The sequence below is a fragment of the Melanostigma gelatinosum genome (genome assembly GCF_949748355.1).
Source record: "Melanostigma gelatinosum genome assembly, chromosome: 10".
Lineage (NCBI taxonomy): Eukaryota > Metazoa > Chordata > Actinopteri > Perciformes > Zoarcidae > Melanostigma > Melanostigma gelatinosum.
In genome coordinates, this window is record NC_136643.1 from 19079220 (window position 1) to 19105229 (window position 26010).

Here is a 26010-nt window from a genome sequence, read left to right on the forward strand (position 1 = left end):
TGGTGAATATAAAAAATAGTCTAATCATCACCATGAGGCAAAAAATGATATATATGGCACTTTGACGTTTTGAAGCTGCTTAAGCTGTCAGAGTGAGACATGATGCCTGCAGATCTGGCTTAAGGCTTAAAGGGTAAAGGTGGGTAAAATCATCAAATTAGGTGAGTGAACAGAATTTAGGGGAAGTTGCCCTAAACTACAATACACACCAGGTCTACATTGATAAACTCAAGGCTTAATTATGATCAGGAACTCTTTTCTCTTTTTTTTGGAAACCCTCTTCACCTTATTTCCAGTATCTTAGTCCTGACCATTCAGTGAAACATACATTTGTAGATGACAGGGACTGCTGTTCACCGGAATGAGTAAGATGTACATCTCCTCATTTGATCTGGTCTTCACTTTATAGTGAAAGCTCTCTCCCTCTTTCAGTGCTCAATTTAGGCTTTTATGATTGGTTTACTTTGAGGTGCTATTACTGATTAGTGTTATTTATCACATGAGATTATAGAGGTTGAAAGGGGCCCAACTTTATTCCTCTTTTGACGTCGTAAAAGTGGAACTGTTGACTTGTTGACACATAAAATCGCACGTCCTCAGGAACCCTCCCCAGTGTTTTCGTTTTTGATGATAGATACGTGGCGTAAATAAACACTTTCTGAGCCGCAGCCCTATATTCCATGTTTAGAGAGGACACACACCCCTTCCACCCGCTGTCCAATCCTTACACCGGCACGGTGTTGGAGGGGGTCAAGAGAAAAAATAGCCTCATATATATACGCCCCAGAGGTGAGGTCTTGCTCTGAGTCCCCTCTACTCTGAGCTACACTCCTTGTGTTGTCACTCCGAACCCGGAATTGTCTGTGCTTCAGGAAACGAAGTTCTCCGACTATCAGCTGAAATGGCACCCAAGAAGGACCCTAAGGCAGCGGCTCCCGCCAAGAAGGCCGAACCTGCACCTGCCAAGAAGGCCGAACCTGCACCTGCACCTGCACCCGCACCGGCGCCACCCCCTGCTCCCGCAAAGGTTCCCGCTGTCGACCTGTCCGCCGTCAAGGTACAATGACCGTGAAAGCATGTAGCTTTCCGCAATACGGAGATAGGATGATGGCTGCTCGGGAAGAGCAGGGATTTGACTTTTGCAAGAGTTGCATGACAAAAGTAGACCGACTTCAGTGGTTCCCAGAAGGCTTCTTGAGGAGGGGGGGGGGGGGGCGCCCAGACAAACCAAGATTTATAATTCACACATTTGAAGGAGGGACATGACAGATGTGTACTTTGGTCATAGTGTATTTACAGTGCAAATGCAGCCTAATTGTACATTATATCCTCATAATTGGTGGTTGTGGTGAAAATTAAACTGGGGTGTTTGGTTTAATGCATTATCACCAAAATAGCAACCTGAGTGAACCCATTTATATATCTATGAGAAGATGCACAGTGACAGAGTGAGTAAGGGAGAGTAGCAGCCGGTAGGACAACAGACGACTGAGGCGAATGACTGGAACCTTGGACAGCTCACTATGGTTTAGACCACGCCCCCCCCCCCCCCCCCCCCCCCCGGCTCTTTGGATTGGTCTATGAGAATGGTGACGAAAGTGTGACGGCAATGCGGGGTGACACCAAATGTGGACATGTTAATGTAGCTAAAGATGGACCTCCACAGATCGGATGCCACCATGTGAAGTTAATTTAGGCAAAGAGACTAGTTGAATCCCCCTGTAGACCTGGTTAATTAGTCTACATTAAGTGTAAATTCCTGTGGTAGTGTTGCTGATTAGATGGCATGTCAAAACTCTTGCATTTATGTGTTGGACTAATATTGCTGCTTTGTATTGGCTTCTAGATCGAATTCAGTGCAGACCAGGTTGATGGTAAGTACACCTCATTTCACCCCGGCTACCATGTGACGCAACATACAGGACATAAAACTCAATACTGCCTTCCCTTATACATCTCCTGGCCAGCTCTCTGGATAATTAGATGAGCCATAATACATCCATTTACATTTGAGATAAAACAATGTAGATGATGAAGATGATGGTCATTTTTCGTGTTTTGACATTCGTGACATTTCTCAGTTGAAACAGATTAAAAACTCAAACGATACATCACAAAGAAAGCATCCCCGACATGGTCGTTCTTCAAACTAAATCATAGTTTCTTGGCTGAATGCCTAGTTATATAAAACAAAGCGCAAATCAAGTGATTGTCAGCTGTTGCATTCAAACAAACACAAGCTGATTGTGCTTATTGTCACCGTCAAGACAGGATAGAACAAAGACAGTAAATTAGCTGGTTTCAAGTTTTAAAAAAACATTCAGACTTCACATATTAACCACAGCTGGACACCACAGATGTAGAGTGGTTGATTTCATGTTTGTTTAAAAGACAAAACCTGTGGTCCCATCCGACCCTGGACAGGACACCACCTGACCAGACCTGTCGTCTGACGGGCTGCTTGTTACACCGCAGTCAGCATTCCCTACTTTTACTCAGCTCACCCACAGAGGGCCTTGCCTTTAAAAGGAGGGGGCTCATATTCTCAGCTAAGTTTATCAATTCCAAGGTGGTCTTTTAAAAGGGCCCACAGCGCTGAGAGAGAGGGAGAGAGAGAGAGAGAGAGAGAGAGAGAGAGAGAGAGAGAGAGAGAGAGAGAGAGAGAGAGAGAGAGAGCGACAGCTGCGATAGAAATAGTAAGTGGTGACAGAGTTGGGCAGGAGTCAGTCCATAATACCACAATCTATAGAGACATATTGCCCTTGTTATATGTTGCCCTTGTTGTATGTTTCCCTTGTCAGTTTGTAGAGAAGCTGCCTCCACCTGCTGGCAGACGTGCAACAGCCACAGCTATACTTTGTGAAATGCCACCACTGCCTCCAATTGTGGGAAAAACACATTTAACACAGACAAAAGAACATGCTGAGATTTATATTTAAGGTAAAACAGAACACATACGTTTACTCGAAATACATTTTGTAGCCGGGGCTGCAAAGAGTATTCTACTTTAAAGGATGTTCGTAGTTTAAGGTCCAGTGTGTAGGATTTAGGGGGATCTATTGACATAAATGGAATATAATATTATCAAGTGTGTTTTATTTCGTGTATAATAACCTGGAAATAGGAATTGATTTAGAGACTTTTGGAGCTCCTGCAACGAGCTACTGCCATTAGAACGGAGTTGGCAACACTGGGACGGGTTTTATTCGGTTGGATAATGTTTTTTTAAATCCAGCCTACTCTAACTAGTTTTCTCAAGATTGCCAACACTGCCTTGGAATGTAAAATGCTGCTGAATGATTTGAAGTCCCTCAAGCAGAATTATTTTAAAAATGATATTGTACAATATGATGACATCACAATGTGAAGGCAGCTATTTGCACACTCACTGCTGAATACGTCACAAACAGAAACCATTCAATGAACACTGGATTCATTAAGGTGATGATATCCTCTTCTCCTCCACTCTGCAGACTACAGGGAGTCCTTTGGTCTGTTCGACAGGGTGGGTGACAACAAGGTGGCTTACAAGCAGGTCGCTGACATCATGCGCGCTCTGGGACAGAACCCCACCAACAAGGAGGTCAACAAAATCCTGGGAAACCCCTCCGCTGACGGTGAGAGATATTTACAGCATTTGTTCTGTCACTGAATTCGTTGAGGAATTTTGTCTTTATGTTACGGCTTTATGGATTCAAAGTTTTGAAGATTCCTTAAAAAATTGAATCTGAAAGGCTACTGCAGACTACCAGACATGATAACGATCAAATTTATAATTTGTACTATTTTTGGTATGGCATCAGTGTGCTGACTAGTCGTTACTAGCAGCACTTTCAAATAAACAGTATAGCAGTATATAGTATACGAGCTCAAAGGGTGGATTTGTCTGAGGTGCTGTTTAGAGTGTGTGCTTTTGTTTTTTATTCATCTCTGGTGTTCAATGGTGGTGGCACAGTTTAATGGAACTTTAAAGAGGGTATGTATTAAGAGGAAGACATTATCAGTAGCTACTTGTATGGCTGGAATCCATCATGTTCGCTCAAATCAGCTGTTTTTTTCTTTTGAAATCACTTTCTATAGTTATAGAGGAAACACATGGATCAGGTCTGCCACAAAGATGCATTTTATGTGTAAAGTGCATCTAGACCCGTAGTGCCACGGGTGCCCCACAGATTTACATCAGAAGTAGAAGAAGTACGCCACTATGATATATACTATGCAATGCGACATGTAGTCAAATGTACAGAAGTCCACACCTGTTCACATCCTACACCGGTATGTTTAGTGAGGTCAGACATACAACACATTTGATTCTTTCAACACTTAAAGGTCAGTGCAACAAAGCCTCTCTATCATTCAGGTATTGGTTTGGTGTTGCACCTTATACTGTATATTTAGTTATGTTTCTAATCACACAATCTGCTTGACAATATCATAAAAAAGCAGAGAATTCTTCTTACGTGTGCCTTTGTTCTGCTCTGTGCAGACAGATGGGTGTAAACCTCTGTAACCTTTAAACCAAAATAGCAACGTGATGCTCAATCATTGCTGACAGAACCAGTGCAAAGACAAAATACGAAACATGTATCCGTGCAAACCGTCTAAACGCCTGTAAAGAAGGATCACCTGTCGTAGAAAGGGGGAGATATATCATTTAAAATGTGTTGACAGCGATGTTGTCTCAAACCTGCCTGGCTTGTTCACCTCTGGATGGAACTGACTGTCATTTCTCTCTCGTTTCATGCAGACATGACCGGCAAAAGAGTAGATTTCGAGGGTTTCCTGCCCATGCTCCAGAGCATCATCAACAGCCCAAACAAGGCGGTATTCGAGGACTACGTTGAGGGTCTGCGCGTCTTCGACAAGGAGGGCAACGGCACAGTGATGGGTGCTGAGCTGCGTATTGTTCTGGCAACACTGGGTGAGTCGGGCCAAGGGCACCCGCCGTGTCTCTCTGTATACGTTTCGTGTGTGCGAGTGTGTGCCACCGTGTGTGTTTTATTAATACTGGTTGTGCTCTGCCTCCCCCTGCAGGAGAGAAGATGACTGAGGTTGAGATTGATTCTCTCATGACAGGACAGGAGGACGAGAACGGCGCTATCAACTATGAGGGTGAGCCACGACGTACAACATTACGACCACCGTTTTCACCTTGAAGTTCGGTTTAATTGTAGAAGATCAGCCTGTCGGTCTTCTTTGGCTCTGGAGTGAACTTTACGATGTTGGAAAAAAAAAAGGCGATAAGATAAGGAAAGATGCTGTTGAGCCGTAACATGGGAAATGTTCCACTCTTTAACTTAATCTCTCACCAATGAAAGTGCATTAATCAGTTGCTGGAGTTCCCCTTTAAATGCATAAATGCATAAATGCAAAATTGAGGTGTCAATTTTCACTTTCCACAGATTAAAAAAGTGAATTTACAGTATTTAGTATGGTGCATAAACCAGACCAAACACATTTTATTGGCTGTGGTCAATATATAAAGTGTTGTATGTTATTTATAGCTGTGGTCATTTCAAGTCTAACACATTCTTTAACTTAATTCATTGGATGATGTACTTAATCCTTCTCTTCGCTTTTTCCTTTTCCCTCTTCTTTCTGCTCTGTGTGCTGCCCTGGTCTTCATCTGCAGCTTTTGTCAAGCACATCATGTCTGTGTAAGGACCCTGCAGTGGTGAGCATCGTATATGTGCAGACCCCATGGTGTCGCGACATTCACTCGCTGTTTCCTGTGCCACCTGAGGAAGCAGGGGAACAAAGGACTATGAGATGTCATTTCCTGAACCCTTCTTTTGTTTTTGTTCTCCACTTTTCTTTTCCAACTGGTGCTATTCTTCTCTCCTCCTCCTCCTCCTCCTGCTGCTGTTCGGCAAACCGTCCTGATTCCCCATGAGATTTCCTCATCGTCACACAAGTCACGTGTCTCATTGGGAATTTCTGTCATCACTGGTTTTCAAAGTGGAGGAGTGATGGAGGGGAAGGTGGGATAATGATGAGCACCCCTTTCCTTTCACTTTTAGTCTGGCTGATTCTCTATCTGCCAGTGAAGTGGCAAGTTTGGCACAGGACTGGCCATCAAAATGAATCCACTCCTTAACCAAACCCATCCCAAGGTCTTAACTTATTGTATCCTCTGCCACAATAAACTTCTCAAAAACTCCCATTTTATTTCAAAATGTCTGACTCTATTTATTTGATGCAAATCCTTTGCATCACGAATTCAGGCAGATGCATGTTAAAGGAATAGTACAATTATATGAAAATGCATACCACTCTCATCCTACATCCTCGTCCTACAGCTAATAGTCGATGAGCTTAGCATTTGTTTTTTGTAGGTTAAACAAATGAGATAAACTGTATTGATTAGAGAGATCATGTCACCTGACTCTCAACAAGAAAGCAAATAAAGGAATTTCCCAAAATGTAACTTCTGATCATTAACAGTAATCCAAATAGAAAACAGTACGCCAGTATCACTTTTTTTGTCCTTTTTATTGTCATTAATTATTTTAATTGGTGTCATATCAACAAGAGAAAAACTGCGTACATCTACTTGACCTTTTAAATACAATTACAGTTGCTGGGGGTGGAGCAGGAGGTGGGAAGGGGGCACACAGAGATGGGGTATGCAGAAAAAACACAGAAGCAAACAAACAATCACAGGTGAAGGCAGTAATTGGGCAGGAGGCAGGATATACAACAAATGGTGTCTGAAAAAGAAACTAGATCACCCAAACACCTTTTTCCTAACAGATGTAACAGGAGCCGAGTTCCCCCGGCCGTTACGTTTCACCTCTTGAATTGTCTTTTTAATGGATTTTTCAAAATCTCCCACATATTGCAACAAAACATCCAGACACGGTAGCATATCTTGTAAAACGGCATGGGATCGGCACCAAACGCACACACAGACAGATTTCAGAGCAGCGGCATCTTCTGCTAAGTCTCATTCGTAGCGTCATCCACTGTGGTGCAACATCAGCCTGTGTTAGCAGAGGAACGTCTGTACTGTTCATTGACGTGAGCTCAACATCTGCAGCTGTAAAGACAAGATACTTTTAGCTGCAGGCTTGTGGAATTACCTCCAGTGTTGAATGTGGTTCTGATGTTTAAACAGGCGTCTCTATTGAACTACTGAGCAGGTACGAGTGTATGATGCTCTTCAACAGGATTGAGACGCATTCCTTAGCAACACCAAAATCAGCTGTCTGACATTGCCACCAAGCATTACACTGTAAACAACTAATAACTACAAAACATGAACTCGTTTAATCTTTATCCAATAATTGAGGAAATAACATACTAAAATCTTCTTTTTTTTTTTTCGATTACAAAATAGCCTCTTTTAATATTAGAATCGATACATGCTTGTCATAACATGACCTAGTTCTTGCAGTAATGCAATTTTACATGTAATTGTATAGCCATATTGTCGCTTCCTTTTAAAATGTTTTTAGGACATGTAGATGGCAAAGAACTTTGATTTTTATACATGTTTCTATATATATTTGTTAAATATATTATATATTGGATGACAAGAATGACTTGCAGTAAGGATGCTTGGTTTGTTAGGGGGTTTGGCGTCCATGCACGTTTACTGAGCAGGAACAACACGTGCTGCATTGTGCGCTGGCCACATTACTTCTTATTTAATGTAGAAAAAAAAGGCTGTAGCTTCTTCAAAACACTGATCCAGGACCAGTTAAGCCAATACCTGGTCCCCAAATTTGTACGTACCACTAGATCTAGGACCAGTGCTCGGACTGAACTATTCTACTGTATGCAACATCATTCAAAAAGAGAGAGGCCAACAAAATGAATCAGAAGTTGCACATTTTTGGAAAATAAAGAAGACCACAGTACAGTAGCTCCTAATTCGAGTCTCTACTTATAGTTGAGTGATGGATCTTGAAGTGGAGATGCTTAGAGGCTGTGGTTAAGCTGAAGTTGGCCTCAGGGTGGCAGGAGTGGGCAGAAAAGTTTGAAGGATCATGGTGAGGATGTCCGGGGTGCAGGTCAGGAATCCAGAGAACCAGCGTTCACAAACCCTGTTTGGCCAGAGCTGCAGTGACATCCTCAGCCAGGGTCGCTAACTGCGGCGACTCCAGCACGTTGAGACTGCCGGAGGATGATAGGTCGCTTTCCCGGTGGCGCTGGGGGGACACCAAGCTGCACAGGCCTGGTGACTGCACAATGATGTCAGCCCCGTGGTCCACTCGTGCCTTGACTTGGTCGCGGAAAATCAGCTTGTGGCTCTCAATCTATCAGAGGCAGGTGATGTGACGAAAGATGTGGATGGGGAAGAAGAAATACATTAGTTTCATATTATGTAGAATCAAAATGATTTTGTGCATTGTATCTTGGTGGGTCAGCTTCAGAGAAACTGCAAATACAACAACTCTTAAATGTTTAATTGAAGAGAAGTCTGTTTTCTAGACTGTACTCTGAATACTTGATGAATCCGAATGTTTGGATTAACCTCTACATTACTTATTGATGGTGGCGAATACTATACTTTACTGCATCCATCACAGATAAAGGATTGCAAGTTTTTGGGAGATTGGCTTGTTGTAAACACAATCTTTATATTTATATTACTTGCATTCTTAATCCACTGTTATTGCAATTTACAACATTTTTACCCTACAGTATATCAGATTAAGCATATATCTTTCAAGATTACAATGTTACACATATGTAATACGCATTAGTATATATACACTAGTAAGACAATTCATCAAAAACTTGTGTACCTTTAAATCATCGATTGGGTGCATGGAACTCACACTCACTGTGACATGGCTTCCACCAGGAGTGTGCTGAGCATTATCCAGGGAACCCACCTTGGCTTGGGCCTTGTCTTTGAAGTCCAACTTCACAGTCTCTATACGCACGTTACCGCCCCCTGGGGAGAAGAAAAGGAAGTGTAAAAACTCTACAGGGATATCCACTCAGGTTTACGCGGAGGTAGCGACTGACTTATGGTGAAAGAAAAGTGAAGGGGGTTGGGCAGTTTGCTTTTTTACGAAACCCTGGTCTGTTGAAACAGATTTCATTGGCAAAGTGAATGCGTCACTTTGTACTGGAAGAGCATGCATGCTCAGCAAGCTCTCGGTGAATAAAGGTTATACAATGGACAGACGGAGAGGGACCAGAAGATGGTGCTGCAGGACCTACAGTAGAAACCACAACACCATCTGGCGAGGACGGGAATGACAGCTGGACACCCCCCGTATGAACTTCTATTGGAAGGTAGGATTGCACCGGCAACCTTCTGGTCACAAGCGTGCTTCGCTAACCTTTCTTCCAGCATCAACCCCAGTGTTACCCCTCAGTTCCCCCGGACAAATGCAGGCTGACTGTTACCTGGCCGATGATGGATGTTGTCTAGAGAGCCACACTTGGAGGTCACGTGGCTCAAGTCAATCTTCTTGTTTTGTATCATCACCTGGAAGCAGCAAATTCAGGAAAAGACAAGGTTAGAGCTTACAGTTCACAATGAGGTTATAATAAACTCCCACTGACCTCATATCGTGCTTACAGAGACGATCCAAACAGCATCTTCCCCTTTCTCAATTATCGAGAGGGATGCAGTATGTCTGATCTGCACTAAACTGCAGCTGCTGTTTGAAGAAAATGATTGGGTATCAACTGGGAATCAAAGGCTGCAGTCTTCCACATTCCAACACAGTGATATCTAATTGCATGTAATTATTAGAAAATAAGGCATGGAAGCAGAAAAGGAGAACACCAGTGACTGTTAAATAACAGTCTTTGCTTTGTTCTGGTAGTGCAGAACTGCTGGTGTCTGTTAAACCAACCAAACCAAAATGGAATACAATCTATGTGCTGTAACTGTGTCTTCAGCAAAAAACGTTTTTTTGGCACATTCCGGAAAACCTGTGAAATAAACACCGTAACAGAAAGGAAGACAGTAAAGAAGGAATGCACAGGTGAAAGCAGCCGGAGAGCAGATAAGGAGATACGGAGATGCTGTTATGTGAAACACCCCTGGAGTCTCAAGAGGAAACCACAGAGAGATGTGTACAAACACAAAGAACACTATGCACAACAAGCCTGTTCATCTAGCCGGTGTCCCTCTCACATGCATAACACTGGAAAAGATATGCAGCATGAGCTAAAGACAGAGATAAGATGTGGTCTGTGTCAGCGTGGGTGAACATCCTGCTGCAGGTTGGCTCCTCTCTTCAGCAAACGTATCATTATGAAATCTCTCAACTTTATTGTTGGAATCTTTTTGTTCGCTGTGATCATATTCACAGTATTTACAGAGAAAACACGACATTTGTTTCATATCTTTTTACACGATTCATAAGAAGTGGCTTAGTATTAGTTTTAGTACTCCAAGTTGACAGGATTTGACAGTCCACTCAAGCGTATCAAGTGCATATTTTACAACAAATATAGACCTACATTATAAAATATTAATATTTGCTTCAGCCGCACTTGGAAATTTTGCCCCTTGTCATCCTGACACCTTATTGTAATAAGAGGTACCTGGAGCTTAAATACCCTTCAGTAAATGTTTAGTTATTCAAAAGAGAACTGCTGAAGTGTTTTAGTACTACAATAGACTTGACCCGGACAAATAAAATGAATCAGCTCAAAATGTTCTTCATTCAAATATAACCTTCATTCAGATTTATCTGATCTACATCGACTGTGTTGAAGGCTTTCCAAGTGCCTTCATATTTGAACCAAGTCACAAACAGAGTTAACCACACTGCACTCACAAATGTGAGAACAATCATGGTCAATCACATTGGTCTTTTCATGCCCTTAAAGACATGAGAGGAGCAGACACATTACATTTTGGAGTGGACAGCCGAGAACGCCACCAAATTATGAATCTGAATTCGGCCAAATGCTACAGCCTTTACATGTCTGTCTGTCACTCACCCTTGATAGTTAACGATCTGGAAACAGTACGATGCTGTTCCAGCTCCAGTATTGTAATGCCACTGGCATCACCTTTTTTAAACCGCTTGAAAGGAAGATGATACACACGTCTCTGTGTTCCCAGTAACACAGTAAAGAGGCAAATAATAAGACGTTTGATGAGAATAGGCTCTCCACCAAGCATAGTGAAAATACTATTATAGGTAGAATGCTACTACAGTCCTATATGTTATCAAATGTTGGAGGAGGAGACATGCAGCCTTTATTATCTAAATTCCTCGCAGGACACAAACCAGTACTGGGGATCAACAGCAGTCAGGTAAAGAGCACCAGCACTGCTGCCTTAAAGCGTGAGTGACTTAACAATAAACTGTAAAGAGAGGTGGAAAGGGGAAAATGAAACACTGAAACACTGAAAAACAACACAACACAACAGAGAAATGACACTGACATGAACACTGAGACACTGGACTAGTGGCACAAGACTCACGTTTCCACCTCCTGCCGAGTGGCCCCGCCTGTCCAAGGACCCACACCTAGACTGAACATGGCTATAGTCCAGCTTAACACTGGGGATGAGAACCTGCAGGGCGGAGGTGGGAGAAGATTTGGGCTTTTTTTACTGTTTAAATAATCTGTCCTAGACATCTGAGTTTGTTTGACTCTAATGTAGGCAGTAGTATTTGACCTGGTGGTTCACCTGTTATCGCCTGGGTAAACAGCATGCAATGGATACAATGAATCGCTGCTAAGGGAGTTGTAGGTAATAAATGGCGTGGGTGGAGAGTATCAGGAAGTTTTGATATATTGCTGCGATCAATTCGTTTTTTACAGACTTTGAGTCCATAAGAGAAAAAAACCTTCAGTGAATCTTGACATCCCACCGTGTGTGACATGAAGAGACAACTCCACAAGAACATACTTCAATAAGTTGCCATCAATTGCACTTCCTGTGTTCAGACTCAACTAGATGCAAAATGAAAGCAGTGAAAACTTGAGACCATTCGATTAGGATGATAGAATATGTGTGCTGTTATGGTAAATGGCTCTCAAAACCACAGGGAGAGAAAGCAGGAGTGAGATGCAGACACAGCAGAGTTGGTACAGTACAGTACTAACGATAAATACATTTTACCCAGAAGCACAGTAAAAGCAATGGGAACAACACTGGTTGAGAGAGAAAAACTTGCAAATGTATGTATGGGTTGAAAGCACCACGTAATTCTGAAGGAGGGGAGAGGAATGACCATGAGGAGACCAAAACAATAATTTAAAATACTGTAGTACCAGTATAAGAATCTTTCATATAAAACTAAAAGTACAGAATGAGAGTACAGATATGCCTCTAGAATCTAGTATCAAGCATCTAGTTGTCTAGTATACTAGACAACATGACAAACCAGAAGAGGAAGGTTCAATTCTGAACAAGGAAAAGAGTTTGTTGTTGGTTAACTGAGCATGCATTCATTTCCCAATTAGTACATTGTATCCTGCTGCTGCCTTCCCTTGAGTGAGCCCTTCTGGTATTAAGTAAGAGAATAAAGGCAGCAAAAATAAGGATAGAAGAGAGGTTAAGCCAAATTTCATTTGGGTTTCATCCAGTAACCACCAGTGAACATCCGAGCCATTACCAAGGAATGCAAAAGCAAGACATTTGAATGCATTTCATTTGTTGGTAAACCAGCTTCTGGTCTCTGGGAACAATCTACCAAGACACTGAGAACTAACTACCAAACACAAGACAAGACACAATATGTACAGTATTACAGGATTACACAGGAAACTAAAGGAAGAAAAACGATGGCAGTGATTTCTGTGGTAATGTTTCCTATTTAGTTAGCCCCCGCCAATGAGAAGTCAAGCTTTAAAAGTGGACTTTGGTTAACCCCACACAAAGTGTGCAAAGAGAGACACTGAATTGCATACTAGGGTTATTAGGTTCAAGGGTGAGAAAAAACGACAAAGTAGCGTACTAAGATGCTGAACCATTAAGCTACCCATGTATCCAGATTCGCACCGCATAACAAACAGTTACTTGTTGCATGTCACTAAATTGGACTTGGACTAAAAAATATACAGTAGGAACAAACTAGAATCTAATCACGGTCCTTTCCATCTGAGGATCAAGAGGTAAAACAATCGGTCAGGACAGAAGGGTACATACATTGCCTCCACGGGGAGAGAGCTGCAGATTATCCTGGGAGCTGCATTTTGTCAGTAAGTGAATGAAGTCCAACTTCTTGTTAAAAATATGAATCTATGGAAAAATACAGAGATAGTATGTATACTTATAGTGTATATTTATATATAAATATAAAATGTTTCATGTCGATAAATGACATGCCCTTAACTGTTGCTTATTTGAGTTTTGAAAAACATTTGCAAAAAGTCAAATGAACTCACTACATGTATTGCACAATGAGCAGGTCGTTCACACTGGTTGTCCTTGCATTCCCATCATGGTTAAGTTGATAAACAGGCCAACATACTTGGTGTATTCTTTTAAAAGAGACCAAAGGTTGAAAGATGTGGCACCCAATAAATAATCACAAATAGTTCAAGTATAATCAATTAATACATTAATCAATTTCAAAAAGATATGATAAGATAATTGATTGCATTTAAATATAAATGATGCATTCGTAAAATATAGAATGATATAGAATTATATATATATATATATATATATATATATATATATATATATATATATATATATATATATATATATATATATATATATATATAATATAATTGGCTCACAATTTTCAATTAAATGGGAGCTGTATTTTTTGAGAATTTCAAGATGTAGGCACCTAGAAATTGAATGAAGTCTAATCTACACAGCAAGAGCTGTGATTGGCTCGATCGACCACATGACTGGTTCATGTAACAGCTGTTCAAACAGCTCCTGCTGCTGCTCTGGGGGCCGCCTTGATCAATTAATTGTGTAAAGCAAAAAGTTAACAGAATTATTTATTACTAATTTAAATTATTTAATTTAATTATTATTATTTTTTTATTCAAGAATAGTCTCTCAAATGTATTAAGTGTATGAATTGATAAGAATGAAACACTATAAAGGTTTTTAATTATTTCAGTGGCACACTCTTTACCAGGCTCCATTAAACACATGGTGTCATAATTAACAGTGCTGAGGTGTACCAGCAGGTCTTGGGTCCAGGTCACATTGTGTGCCGCTGACAGGCAGAGAGTAACGGAGATGAGGTGAAATGAGGTGACTGGGATTACCACCCTTCCATCCTCAACACACCTCATCCAGTGGCAACAGTGCAGAAACCTCAAAAGTAACGATTCATCTCTGTAAATTGCAGCAGCTAGTTGCGAAGAGACTGCACGAACCTTATTGCAGCAAAGCTAATGATGTCTTGAGAAGGATCCTCTGTCTATATTCTCTGCTATTATATGGGATACAGCACAGTGGTCCAATAGTGACAATGAGGGGCCACTACACCAATACATGTGTATACTTAACTACATTAATGTAGAAATAACCAAAATAATTCATACATACTGTATTGTATTCAAATGCCAGAACTATTTTGCTGTATTTCTGTTATTGTCTTCGAAATTCAGTAATTATTCATCCCTTTCTGATGTGCTTTTGTTAAATCCACCTATGAGACACAAATAGCAGTATTTAGGTTTGTCTCGACACTTCTTCCTGAATCTCATAAAACACACATATGCCTTTAAACACCTTGAGTCATCTCATCACAATACCATAAAGCCATTGCCTTAAGAGGCAGATTACATTTTAACTTTGTGTCATGCAGCTTGTGGCCAAAGAGAAGCTGGTAGAATCAGGACAACTGCTCTGCTCAGACACTCCCCCTTGTGTTTGTGTGGACACAAAAGCTGCCATCACTGTCTGATAGCGGACACCTACTGCCTGACATAGCACAGTAAGTGATTATGACCCGGCATGCATGCTTGCACACATAAACACACATGTGAACATGCACAGAAACTCCACTTAGGCCATTTCTCCTGCAGATGACAGGCAGGCATTTGGAGCTTGATCCCTCCCTGTTTCGTGGCTGGCTGCACAGAGCAGTGCAGAGACCGGGCAAGTCATCAAGATGTCAGCCAGATCCTCAGACCCCTAATCAGGTCATCAGTGGAGGCTTGTAAGAGCTGATGGATACAGACACACTGCTGTTTTCATCACTGTTCTTCCTGTTGCAGCGCTGACTGTACTTCCGACTGGAACACTATTTTTGTCAAACTGTCGTGTAGGAGTTCTGAGATCAGGAGGAAAAACTGAAGGGACAAATACTGTCTTTGGTTCACAAATTACTGCAACATACGTGACTCTCTTTACATTTACCCCAGCTAGCTGCAATTATACAAAAAGCAGGAGTAACATAATCACGTGTGTGAGCTCACTTGCTCGGAGCAGCTGCCTATAGTTTTATACAGGGACACTACGGGTCGTCAACCATACTGACTGGTGAATCAAAACAATAAACTGAAAGTGGCTATAAACTGAGAATAACTGCAGAACTAGGTGTTGGTTATCAATTGTATTATTTTAATCAAATTCAATCTCAAAAGCATTACTTTAAAGAAGTTCTAGCCTCGGTGTTCCCATAAATATTCATAGATGCTCAAGGCCCTGTGAAACTTGGTATTTCTTTCTCGTCATCATTTTATGCATTTGACTAAGTTTTAATCAACGCAAATTTTGTGTTCAATTATTTTTTTCTTTCACAACACATCATTCTTTCTTAAATCATTGTCCTTTTACACTGGTGAGTCAGCAAAGGATAGAAGGACTAACAGTGGAAAGAGGTAGCTAAGAGACTCAATAAAAAAAAGACAATGAGTGTGGAGAGGTAGGAGAGAGGGTCGATGGGAAATAATCATATCAAGAAATAAGAAAAGTCAGAAGAAATTATACAAAAACACATTTTATAATGCAATTCTAACCAAATCATTAAGCGTTGGCGTTGGTACATACCAATGGTATGTTCTACCGATTTTTAACAACACATAAAGGCATGGCAACATTGTAGTCTGTCTCCATTTGCTTTTCATACCACTTAACCGTTTGCTTTTGTTTCAAGGTTTGAAGGACAAGAGGGTATAGCCTGGTAGGAGATAATCACGAAATATATAGATATAGATAAAGATATCTACATTTATATGGACAGAAGGTATACAAACAACTTCTCGAATAAGCCTCTCTGAGATCATTAGACAGACAGAGACATGTAGGAAAAACAGAATGCATGCAACAAGTAGCGATTGGATTGCAGAGGTGAAAGAAATGAGCAAGCAGTTAGATAGAAGCTACGGGTTGTGGGGGAGCAAAGGTTTTGGGGTAAGTGAGGGAGAAGAGCGTCACCTGTCCTCCTTTGGGCTGGTACTTGATATTCTCTATGGAGCCGATCTTGGACCTGATGTTCTTGAAGTCAGGCACCGGCTGGTTGATGATGCGGAGCTGTTTGGGTGTGGTTGCAGGTGACTTGGGCGGGGTGCGGACCACGGCCACCTTCCTCTCCTGGGAAATCAAGCTGAGGGAGCGTGGGGTTCCAGGGGTCCTTGAGGACGACGAGTAGCTGGGTGGGGTTCCTGGGGTGATGGCTGTGGAGCCAGGGGTGCGGGGGGTGGAGTGGCCGCTGCGAGCCGAACGTGAGCGCACTGATTCTGTTATTGGTGGGGAGGAAAATAAAGGATGATGCCATATATACTGAGTTACTAGTTAATTAAGTTAAACTTGTACAATTTGATTTGATCCAATATAGCAATGATAGTGACAGACGTATGGAGAATCCCATCTACCTGTCATGCTAGGGGCCCGTCCGGTCCTATGCTCTGCCCTCATCTCTGCGCGAAACGCTGCAGGAGTGAAAAGAGGAAATATTTGACGGGGAAAGAAGAAGGAAAGAATGAAAAGGAGATTCAAGAGTTCTTGGATGTCCAATTTTAAACGAATCAATCAATAAAAATATCTGGACAGTGAATACAGCTTGTATCTCATTGAATGCAAATCAACAAACATAAACAGAGGATAGCTCAGCCAATGGGAAGGACTTGAGCTTTCTTAAGCCTAATTTAAGAAATCAATTATCAGCATTGGTTCAGTTTTTGCTTTCTTATCAGTCGAATCAATTTGCTGAGACTCATACTGGAGGCTGATTGATTTATCTAAGACCACCTAAACACCAATACTTTGAGAAGTAAGTTGAGCCTACATGTGGGTCTGCGAGGAGCTGTGGAGCCGGAGCTGGTGATGGAGGTGGAGCTCTCCTCATGGTCAGGGTATGGCCGGCGACTCAGAATGGAGGCATGTCGCGGCACGGAGGACCTCTTTGCAGGGCTCCACGACCCACCGTCCTGTTCGGAAACAGACAAGAGGTCGATCCTTAGGCCAGTGAGGCTCTGATTGATTCTTAATAAAAGGTGACATAACCGGTCTAGTTTGCTAATATTGCAAATAAAAGTCATTTTCAAACAAATTATATATGTTTTTATGATCTTTCCTGAACTCCCGCAGCGACAAGGCCGCTCTGCCATTCACCTACCTTGGCTATGAGTCTCTGTAATACTGGGAAGCATTGAGGCTGAGGATGGGCTAATGAGGCGGCCACTCTGGATATGGAGGTGGGGATCTTTGTTAGTGGCGAACGATGGGCATGGCACTGAGATAGCACAACGATGAGGCCCGGTGGGTGAGTAGCATGGCACCAAAACACAGGACACAGGGTGACAAAAGAATGGTGAAAATAACAGCGCTTTAACATGCATTATCAGTGCACAAGATCTCATCTCCTTTGTGGTGATGATGAATGAGATAGTAGCATCAGATCTTGTGTGTTTGACATTTAATTATATCCCATCACGACAGCAATTCATGCACTTGTGAACATGTGAACATGTCAGTTAAGAAATTTTAAAATCTGTGACTTCAAAACGCCAAACAACAAACTTGAAGAAAAAAAAGAAAAAAGTACACTGCAGACCATGGTAACAGATGTATTGAAGACTGTAAATATAATGTGTGAATCAAAAGTGAAATATAATGTGGGCTCAGAGTGACAGAGCCCTCTTACAGTATGCTTTGATGACATGACATTTAAGAAATGCAGAAACGGTGTTATTTTAGACACAATAACTGTCATTACCATGGTGGAGGAGTAAAATGCAGTCACGACCACAGCCGCTGGAGAAATGTCACAGGGGTGATTCGACACCCACTCAGTAAGAAAGAAAATGCTCTAAATGGATCTGCCTTGTCTACTTTTGCAAAGACTCATTAAACAAGGCAACAATGGCAAACATTTTCACAAAAAGCAAATGCAACGGACATAAATATTGGTTTCACAAAATACAAAACGAAAACTGGCAGTGGTGTTAATACAGAAATGCAATTCACCGTTTTTCAGGCAGGGATTAGGGCTTAGATGGAGAGAGGGGAGACAGCCTGTAATGTGTTTATCTGAATAGATGATTAGGTTTCTCTGGAAGTCACAAGAGAAAATATATAACAGCTTTTCATAACTCTCAATTCCAATGATAATTATTCTGCCTAATTAATGTGGTGTTTGTTGTTTCAGAGTTGGCACTAAAGACGCACAAGGCAACTTGCGTATTCGTTTCATATTAGTAGCAAGAGAAAAAGATTTGACATCTGTTTTGACTTAATTATCCATTAATTGCATGGTGTAATACAATATCAGCGTGTCCATGTTGACCAACCTTTCTTTTCTAAAACTCTTTATAATAAAGGACAACAAAAGGCTGATGTACAGCGCATCTAATGTTGGAGAGCAATCAGTCGCTGGCGTTTAGGAGAACGTTTTGGTTTCTCTCTTCAGCGTCAGTATATTGAATTACCCTACTGCAAAACTACTTGATGATCCAGGCGGTTTGCCAGTAAAGCTTTGATATGGTATTTCTCATTCCACTGTTGGGCTGATGGAGCGTACTCACCGATGCTCTATCGCGAGACTTTCTGGCAACACTTAAAGGCTGACGACTGTCTGGTAGCACCTCTGAGAAACAGAAACAGAATAACAGGAATATTACAACACCATCAGAATACACGTTTTGACCTTCATACACTGAAGGGGACGAAGTGAGAACCCATTTAATGGCCTACTTTTGAAGGAATATCATCATATTTGTGTCCTTGATCATTGAGCACATTTGGTTTTGTATGTGTTCGTATGGATGTACAAAAATGCAACTTTGCCGTACCTGGCATGGAGCATATGACAAATTGAATGTTCTGTGGGAGCGGGTTGCGGCCCCATTGAGAGCTCTGTTCTGCAAAGATTTGGCAAGGTATCACACAGAGTCGGGGGGGGATTTACTATTACGTAAGGCAACCCTGGAAAATAATCGAATTGGGGCAATGCAGTAGTACACTGAGCTGTCATCATCAGTGACACAGAATTCAGCCCATCAGGGGAAAATGAAGTGCAAACTGCCTCTGGGACTCTGAGTCTTTATAGTGTCAGGTCCATAGAACCGAGGATTACTAGTTGCCTGGCAACCACAGGTTGAAAACCATTATGAAAGACTAGAGAGGTCAGGAACAATTTCTAGGTTTTTCACACCAAACGACTATCAGGCAACCTTTAAATGACATGGAATAATTATAAAACATATTAGTACATTAATGTGACAGAGCAACAGACCACCAACAGCTCACCAAGAGCAAAAAAACAAATGGCTGGAACCGGTAACAGCAAGGAAGATGCATTTAAAGAGTATCTTAACACCAGCTGAACATCGTGCTTTTGCTGACATTGCAGTAGTGATGTGGAAGTGTGCTTTGAAAGTGTTCAGTGAATCCTGAAAAAAACCCACAGGATGGCAGTGAATTTATATTTTCAACTTGGTGTTAAGTTTCTTTCAAAAGAACAAAGAGACGATGTGCACAAAAGCAAATGAAGGAAATGAAACATGTATGACAGTCAATTTTTATTGTGATTAAATACAACGACAAAAGCAAAACATGGTAACCAACAAAACAAAATGGATGCCAAAACCAGGTGGAAGCTGACAGTGAAGGGACGCTGTAGTGCACACAGCACTAGAGTTGTATGACAGACCGAGGCAATGTGTCACCTGTGGGTCTCCTTCTAGGACAGGAGTGGTGCTGGGTGGGGCGGGTCTGGCGGACGGCTGGTTTCATCGCACTCCTCTTAGATGGGGATTTGGTAAGCTCGGCCTTCCTTATCACAGCTACCAGAGGAAACAGGCCATTGACAAAAGCAGAGACACAACAAAAAAGCAGAGACTGAACCACGTTCCTATTTGTACTATACTAACAACAGCTGACTCAAATCAATGTGTCTCTGGGTTGTTATGAGACTGCAAATCTTCTGACACAAAAAGTTATTAGAGGTAAACAATAAGTAACTAGATCACTTAGGCACATGATGATGAGGGGTTTAACAATTCTCCAATTCCGAGTTTCTGTTCAGACCTCCATTATAGAGCCATGATGCGGTTCATACCTTGTAATACCTTGTAATAGTCCTCTTTATACATTAACTAAATAAAGAGGACTATTAAGAACCATTTAAGCAGTGCGGCAGTAGGAATACAGGTTTTGTGTTTTGAGTAAACATCTGTTAGCGAACCTCCTGGATAAGATGCAACTCAACTATGCAGTCAGTCACATACTGAAACGCGGTCGGCTCGGCACTTCATTTCGGGGTCCCAACACAGAGAAACTGCTTGAATCCCGTGTTTTTTATGACTATCGATATGAACTATCGCATATCCAGTGCCATTAAAACCCTGATTGCATTGGTAATTGCTTAAGCACAGTCCGAGTTAGCTTGTGGTGTCATTCTCAAGACATTGGTAGGAGTTACCTGCTGTCGTTGGGGATTCTAAGGAGGATCGCAAAGATCATTGTTGGGATGATGTCTTCGGAAACGTGCTTACATATTTGAAGTGCTGCCTGTCGCCTAAGGGAATTTTGTGAAACACTACGGACAAATTGTGTGTGTTTTGTCGATGATGCAATTGCCATCTCTGCACTCCCCCAGATAACCATAATGTTCCCAGACTGCTGACTTGAATGTGCCCGGGGGGGATCTGCAGCGGTCGCGGTAGCAGCGGGTTGAGGGGGAACACGAGACTGTGGACGCTTGTGTTGCGGTTTCGATCTCATTTTCAGAACCTTTACAATCCTAATGATGATGCCGAGCAACTTCTTTAAATGGCTTTACTCAACGTACAGGACAAAGAAGAAAAGTGTATAACAATACTGATTCTATGGAAAGCAGCAGGTATGCTGATAAACCATAACTGTAATATTTATAACTGTGAAATGAAGGGAACCTTTTTTCTTCTGGATTTCCTCTCTGGGGATGTAGACAGGTTCTTTGCGGACGGGCTTGCGTTCTGGTGTGGAGATTTGGCCCTTAGCCCGCCCTCCCTTGGCCTTGGGTTTGACTGGCTTTTCTTGTTTCTCTGTCTTCCTTTGTTGGGTATGCTTGTTCTGGACCACAGCAGGCTTTTTGACTTTGGGCAAAGGCTCAATCTGCTCTGTCGCCATACTCTTATCATCATCTGCAGGGTGGCAAAGCAAGACATGAAAAACATGAGACATCATCACATTGTGTTTATTTGAAGCAGAAGAATAAAGAAATGGGAAAAAAGAACAATGTAATGGAATAAACTACCAAAGAGATCTCACCTTGTGTGTCAACCCAGGAGCTGTCCAGGATGGAGTCGTCCATTGTGGTTTCATCTCGATCGTAGCTCTCTGTTGGTTCTTCAGTGTCTATGGTTTGAGCCTCCTTCCCAGGGGAGGCAGGGGTCTCAAGAACATCTACCACCTCCTCTAGACTTGCAGCCTCCAAGTCTGCTTCTTGGGCCAGTTCCACAGACTCCTCCTCTTCCTCCTCTTCCTCTTTCTGGGCAGTGACACAAAGCCCTTCAGCCTCAGGTGAACCAGAGAAGCGAACACTGTGTCCCGGCTCTTCTGCTTCATCAATGGTCTGGACCACAGTGATAAAATCGTCTTCAACTGTCACCACTGATTCGATGGCAGCTCGAGTTTCTGGGATCTCCTTTACCACTCCTGCCCCTACTTTACCGAACACCTCTTCCTCATCTTTGTCTTGCTCCTTTTCAGCCTCCACAGATTTTTCAGCTTCTTTCTCCACAGGTTTCGCGGCCGCCTTTTCCTCTGGTTGTCTTGCCATCTCCTCAAGCTTGTCTGCAACCTTTTTGTCCAACTCAGCAACTTTCTCTTTTTCTTCCTTCTTTTTCAGTTCCATTGCTATGTTTTCTTTTTCTTCCTTCTCTTTCAGCTCCATTTCTATCTTTTCTTTTTCTTCCTTCTCTTTCAGTTCCATTTCTATCTTTTCTTTTTCTTCCTTCTCTTTCAGTTCCATTTCTATCTTTTCTTTTTCTTCCTTCTCTCGCAACTCTTTTTCTATTCTTTCTTTTTCCTCTATTTCTCTCTGCTCTCTCTCCTCTTTCTTTTTTCTCTCCTCTTGCTCCATATTTTCCCTCTCTTCTCTTTCCTTCTTCTCTCTTTCTTCTTTTTCTTTCATCTCTCTCTCCTCTTTCTCCTTCCTTTCTGTCTCTTCCCTCAGGATTCTTTCTGCCTCTTCTTTCTCTCTCCTTTCCTTCTCTACTATCTCTTTCATTTCCTTTTCTTTTTTTTCTGCTTCTTCCCTGATTTTCATCTCAGCCTCTTCTTTCATTTTCTTCTTGGCTGCTTCCTTCTCTTGCTCTTCCCTACATTTTCTTTCTGACTCCTCTTTTTCTTTGTTAATTCCTAACACTGGTGAAACTGTTCTTTTGGGGGAACCATAAACTTCTCTTTGTTTAAGCTTTGAAGGCGAGAGCACTGGAGAGAGCAGCTTATCATCATCAATGTTGCTGTCCACAGACGAAGCAGGTGACGTTTTGACAGGCCTGGCAATCCGATCCTTGGCCACACCAGTCAGCTGGTACACATCTTCAGCATCCACTTCCTCATAGGCTTCCTGATGGACCAGCTTCACTTTCTCCCTAAGTTCCTGCAGTTCTCTTTCCTCCTCCATACTGAGAGGCCTGTCCTCCATCTCCAATTTGCGGATCTGCCTCTCATAGTGGGCAATCTCGGTTTCTGATGCTGAGGCTTCGCCACTTGCTTGTCGTTCAGTGTCACTAAATGACCTCCCGCCTTCTTCTAGAGTCACAGTGACCGTTGGTGTCACAAAGGACTCACTTGGCTGAGCTAGTGGCATCGCTCTAACACATTTTTTTGACTGTTCATCTGCAACCTTGCACTTTTCTTCAGCAGAATTGTTTCTCTCTACTTGCCTCTGGTCTTTCTCTTCAGTGACATCAGCAACTCCTGATGGCTGGCTCTGGTCCTCCACAGATGTGTCTCTGACTGCTAATTTCCTAGCTTGCTCAGCCACTTTCGCCTCCAGGACGGAGTGGGTGAAGACCTGTGCAGAAAGATTTGTGGGGCTCAACACATCTGCAGGTGATGGCATGGGTCCTGAATATTCACTGAACACGCAATAGCCCATATCTTCCAGCTGGCTTTCACTCTTTCTGAACATAGGACTTAGTTCCCCTGAAACTAGGCTAGCCAGTGGGTCACCTGTGAAGGCTGGATAATCAGCTTGAATTGACTTTCTCCTGGTGATGTCTGGTTCGGTGTTTTCGGATGCAAGTCTGGAACGGGTACCAGCTAGGTCCAGCATCTCAGGCAAGTCTTGCGCCATCTCTGTGCCATCGTTATAGGTGGTCTGAAGGGGCTGCGGTGATTCTGGCGAATCCGGTTCAGGGCTGGGTTTTGAAATCGGTTCAGTGGTTCTTGGAGGAGATGAAGAATCTGAGGTGATGGAGGCTGCAGTCTCCAGGATCAGAGGAGGCAAGGATGGAGGCTTATCCACAGATGGTGTAGTGACTGGGAGGTAGTCGGCTGACTCATCTAGACTTCCACTAGTGTATGACATGATATCTGTGGCTAGTGGGGAGAAGTTCCTAGGTCTTCCTTGGCCACTCGGATCCATTGCTCCAATAGTAATGTTAAGTGAGTAACTCCTCTGGTCTAAGGCCAGTTTACCCGGGGAAAGCCTGCATTCACTACTCCTGTCAGGAACTGTGAACAGTCTAGTGTCTTCTGCTGTACTTTCTTTAGTGTTGGGTTTATCCTGAGCTTCAGCTAGTGTGCTGTAGCTGATCTCTTGAGGCCCGGCATCAACTGTACTCTTCTCTTCACCAGATCTGCTCAGTTCGTAATAACCTTCGCCCTTACATTGGGGAGCCTCAACAACCTCAATGGCTGATGTTTCAAAATATGCTGACATGCCAGATCTGTCTCTAGCGTCCGTTGTTGAGTCTCGTCCTTGAACTTTGTCTCCCAGTGACGATACATCAGGGGGAGGACCGATACTGCTGATCTCCACCACCTCCACTGACGGCTGTTTCTCCGACACTGTGATTGGCTCGCCATATGTGGGCTGAAGTGTGAGTGATCTGGCATATTCTTTGGCTTTGTTTTCAACATTCGGAGGAACAAATGATGGCATTTCCTTGGTGGGGCTCTCTGGTACAACTCGTTCACCAGCAAAAAACCCTTGCATCTGGGGCTCAAAAATCTCCTCTGGGCGTTTCTCCGATCCAATGCTGTCTGGGCTCATGGAACCACTTTTCTCGCTTCCCTGCTTGTCTGAGTCCATCTTCAAAGCTGAAAGGATATCTATAAGTCGGCTGTTTTGATCAACATAGAAAAGTAATGCTTTGGCATGCTGCGAGTGAGATATTCATTAAGCTAGGGACTGGGAAAGCTGTTGTCACAGAAACAGGCAAAGCTCTCCTCAGAAACTTACAGCACAATGATACGGCCATCACTGAAGAAATACGGCAAGATTATTGGGCCCACCAAGTCACAGATGGATCACAGTATGGCATGGTATGTGACGGAACCGGCATGAGGCGACTGCGATGCTGATTTATGGGGAACAAGCAATAATCGATGGGATGGATATCCATGCGACTCTTCAAAACATCAAATTAAAAAAAATTATAGCATTTCTGTCATTCTTTGTAATTACAGTGGAAGCCACTTATAGTGATCACGGTTACAGTGATCAACCACTTATATGGATCAAAAAGCTTGGCACGGAGACATTCCTACATATACAAATGCTGTTCAAGTATCAAGTAGTCTGCTTGCAGTGTTCATTTGGGGTATTTTTATACATGATAAGATGTATGAGTAGTCTACTCAAACATCAAGACACAGTCATGTCTGCTAATAATGGAGACAGAAAACCAAAGCGAATAGGGGAAACACCTGTGGTTGAAGCCCACCACGAAACAGCTGACGCTGCGTTTGAAACAGCTGTATTTTGGAACGGTGAATAAAAAATAGCAAAGCTGCCTTTTTCGTTACTTTATATGAATTCAATAAATAAAGTGTCAGTTAGATAGTGATCGTGATTAATGAGAAATAAAGAAAAAAAAGTAGTGATCAATTTAACCTGGCCAGATGTGATCACTGAAAGAAGTTTCCACTGTACAATGAAATGTTATGAGATTTTCCCCAATTTAAATTTATCATATAGTTTTATTAACATACAATTCATTTTGGCTCCTAAAAATGACTTTCATATGTCTTTATAAAATCCAAAGCATATTGACACTAATGCAGAAGAACCTTGCTCGTGAACGACAGAAGAAATGCCATAAATAGTCAATAACAGTGACAAAAACAAAATAAACAAATGAATTGTAATTTTGCTGATATGATAATGCATTTGATGAGGCAACTGAACCACACTTGATGACATGAGACAGCCAACACAAGATGCCCTGCAAATGATGTACACAAAATCATGACAATAATATGAGTGACCCATGGTTAGAAAGTATGATTCATGGTTACGAAAAGTGCACCGCATTGGCATACCAGCATCAAGCCACTTGTAAACACAACGTGTAATCTGTAAACTTAGAGCTGGCGGAAAAAAGCACTGCTACGTTCACTTCATCATACCAATACGACACGGCGCCGAAAACCACAGCAAGACAAAGAAAATACAAGCGCAAAGATAGCACACAATAAAACCAGGTCAAGTTAAAAGA

At 42.2% G+C, this 26010-nt stretch overlaps 2 protein-coding genes across 7 annotated transcripts in view; one reads left to right on the top strand and one right to left on the bottom strand.

Annotated features, from left to right (window-relative positions):
• Positions 1-786: 786 nt before the first annotated feature.
• Positions 787-6168, top strand: myl1 (myosin, light chain 1, alkali; skeletal, fast). Its single transcript, XM_079276757.1, has 6 exons — positions 787-1057; positions 1847-1874; positions 3474-3617; positions 4748-4921; positions 5035-5112; positions 5633-6168. Exons 1-6 carry the CDS (start codon positions 902-904, stop codon positions 5659-5661), a joined length of 609 nt encoding a protein of 202 aa, XP_079132883.1. The 5' UTR covers positions 787-901; the 3' UTR covers positions 5662-6168.
• Positions 5787-26010, bottom strand: part of map2 (microtubule-associated protein 2) — a 64334-nt gene continuing 44110 nt past the window's right edge. For 4 of the 6 annotated variants that reach the window (XM_079276752.1, XM_079276751.1, XM_079276756.1 and 1 more), the window contains 10 exons: positions 21608-24610; positions 21250-21480; positions 20023-20139; positions 18880-18941; positions 17142-17283; positions 16729-16785; positions 16292-16593; positions 9367-9448; positions 8754-8905; positions 5787-8261 (listed from right to left, as the gene is read on the bottom strand). In XM_079276752.1, the coding sequence (XP_079132878.1) occupies positions 8040-8261; positions 8754-8905; positions 9367-9448; positions 16292-16593; positions 16729-16785; positions 17142-17283; positions 18880-18941; positions 20023-20139; positions 21250-21480; positions 21608-24610 (4370 nt within the window). In that variant the 3' untranslated portion in view covers positions 5787-8039. The remainder of the gene's footprint in view (positions 8262-8753; positions 8906-9366; positions 9449-16291; positions 16594-16728; positions 16786-17141; positions 17284-18879; positions 18942-20022; positions 20140-21249; positions 21481-21607; positions 24611-26010) is intronic. The other 2 variants (XM_079276755.1, XM_079276754.1) reach the window with 2 other exon arrangements.

Coding starts and splice junctions, on each gene's coding strand:
- myl1 (XM_079276757.1), top strand. CDS start 902: ATGGCACCCAAGAAGGACCCTAAGGCAGCGGCTCCCGCCAAGAAGGCC. Junction 1,875..3,473: donor CAGTGCAGACCAGGTTGATG/GTAAGTACACCT, acceptor TCCACTCTGCAG/ACTACAGGGAGTCCTTTGGT. Junction 4,922..5,034: donor TATTGTTCTGGCAACACTGG/GTGAGTCGGGCC, acceptor CTCCCCCTGCAG/GAGAGAAGATGACTGAGGTT.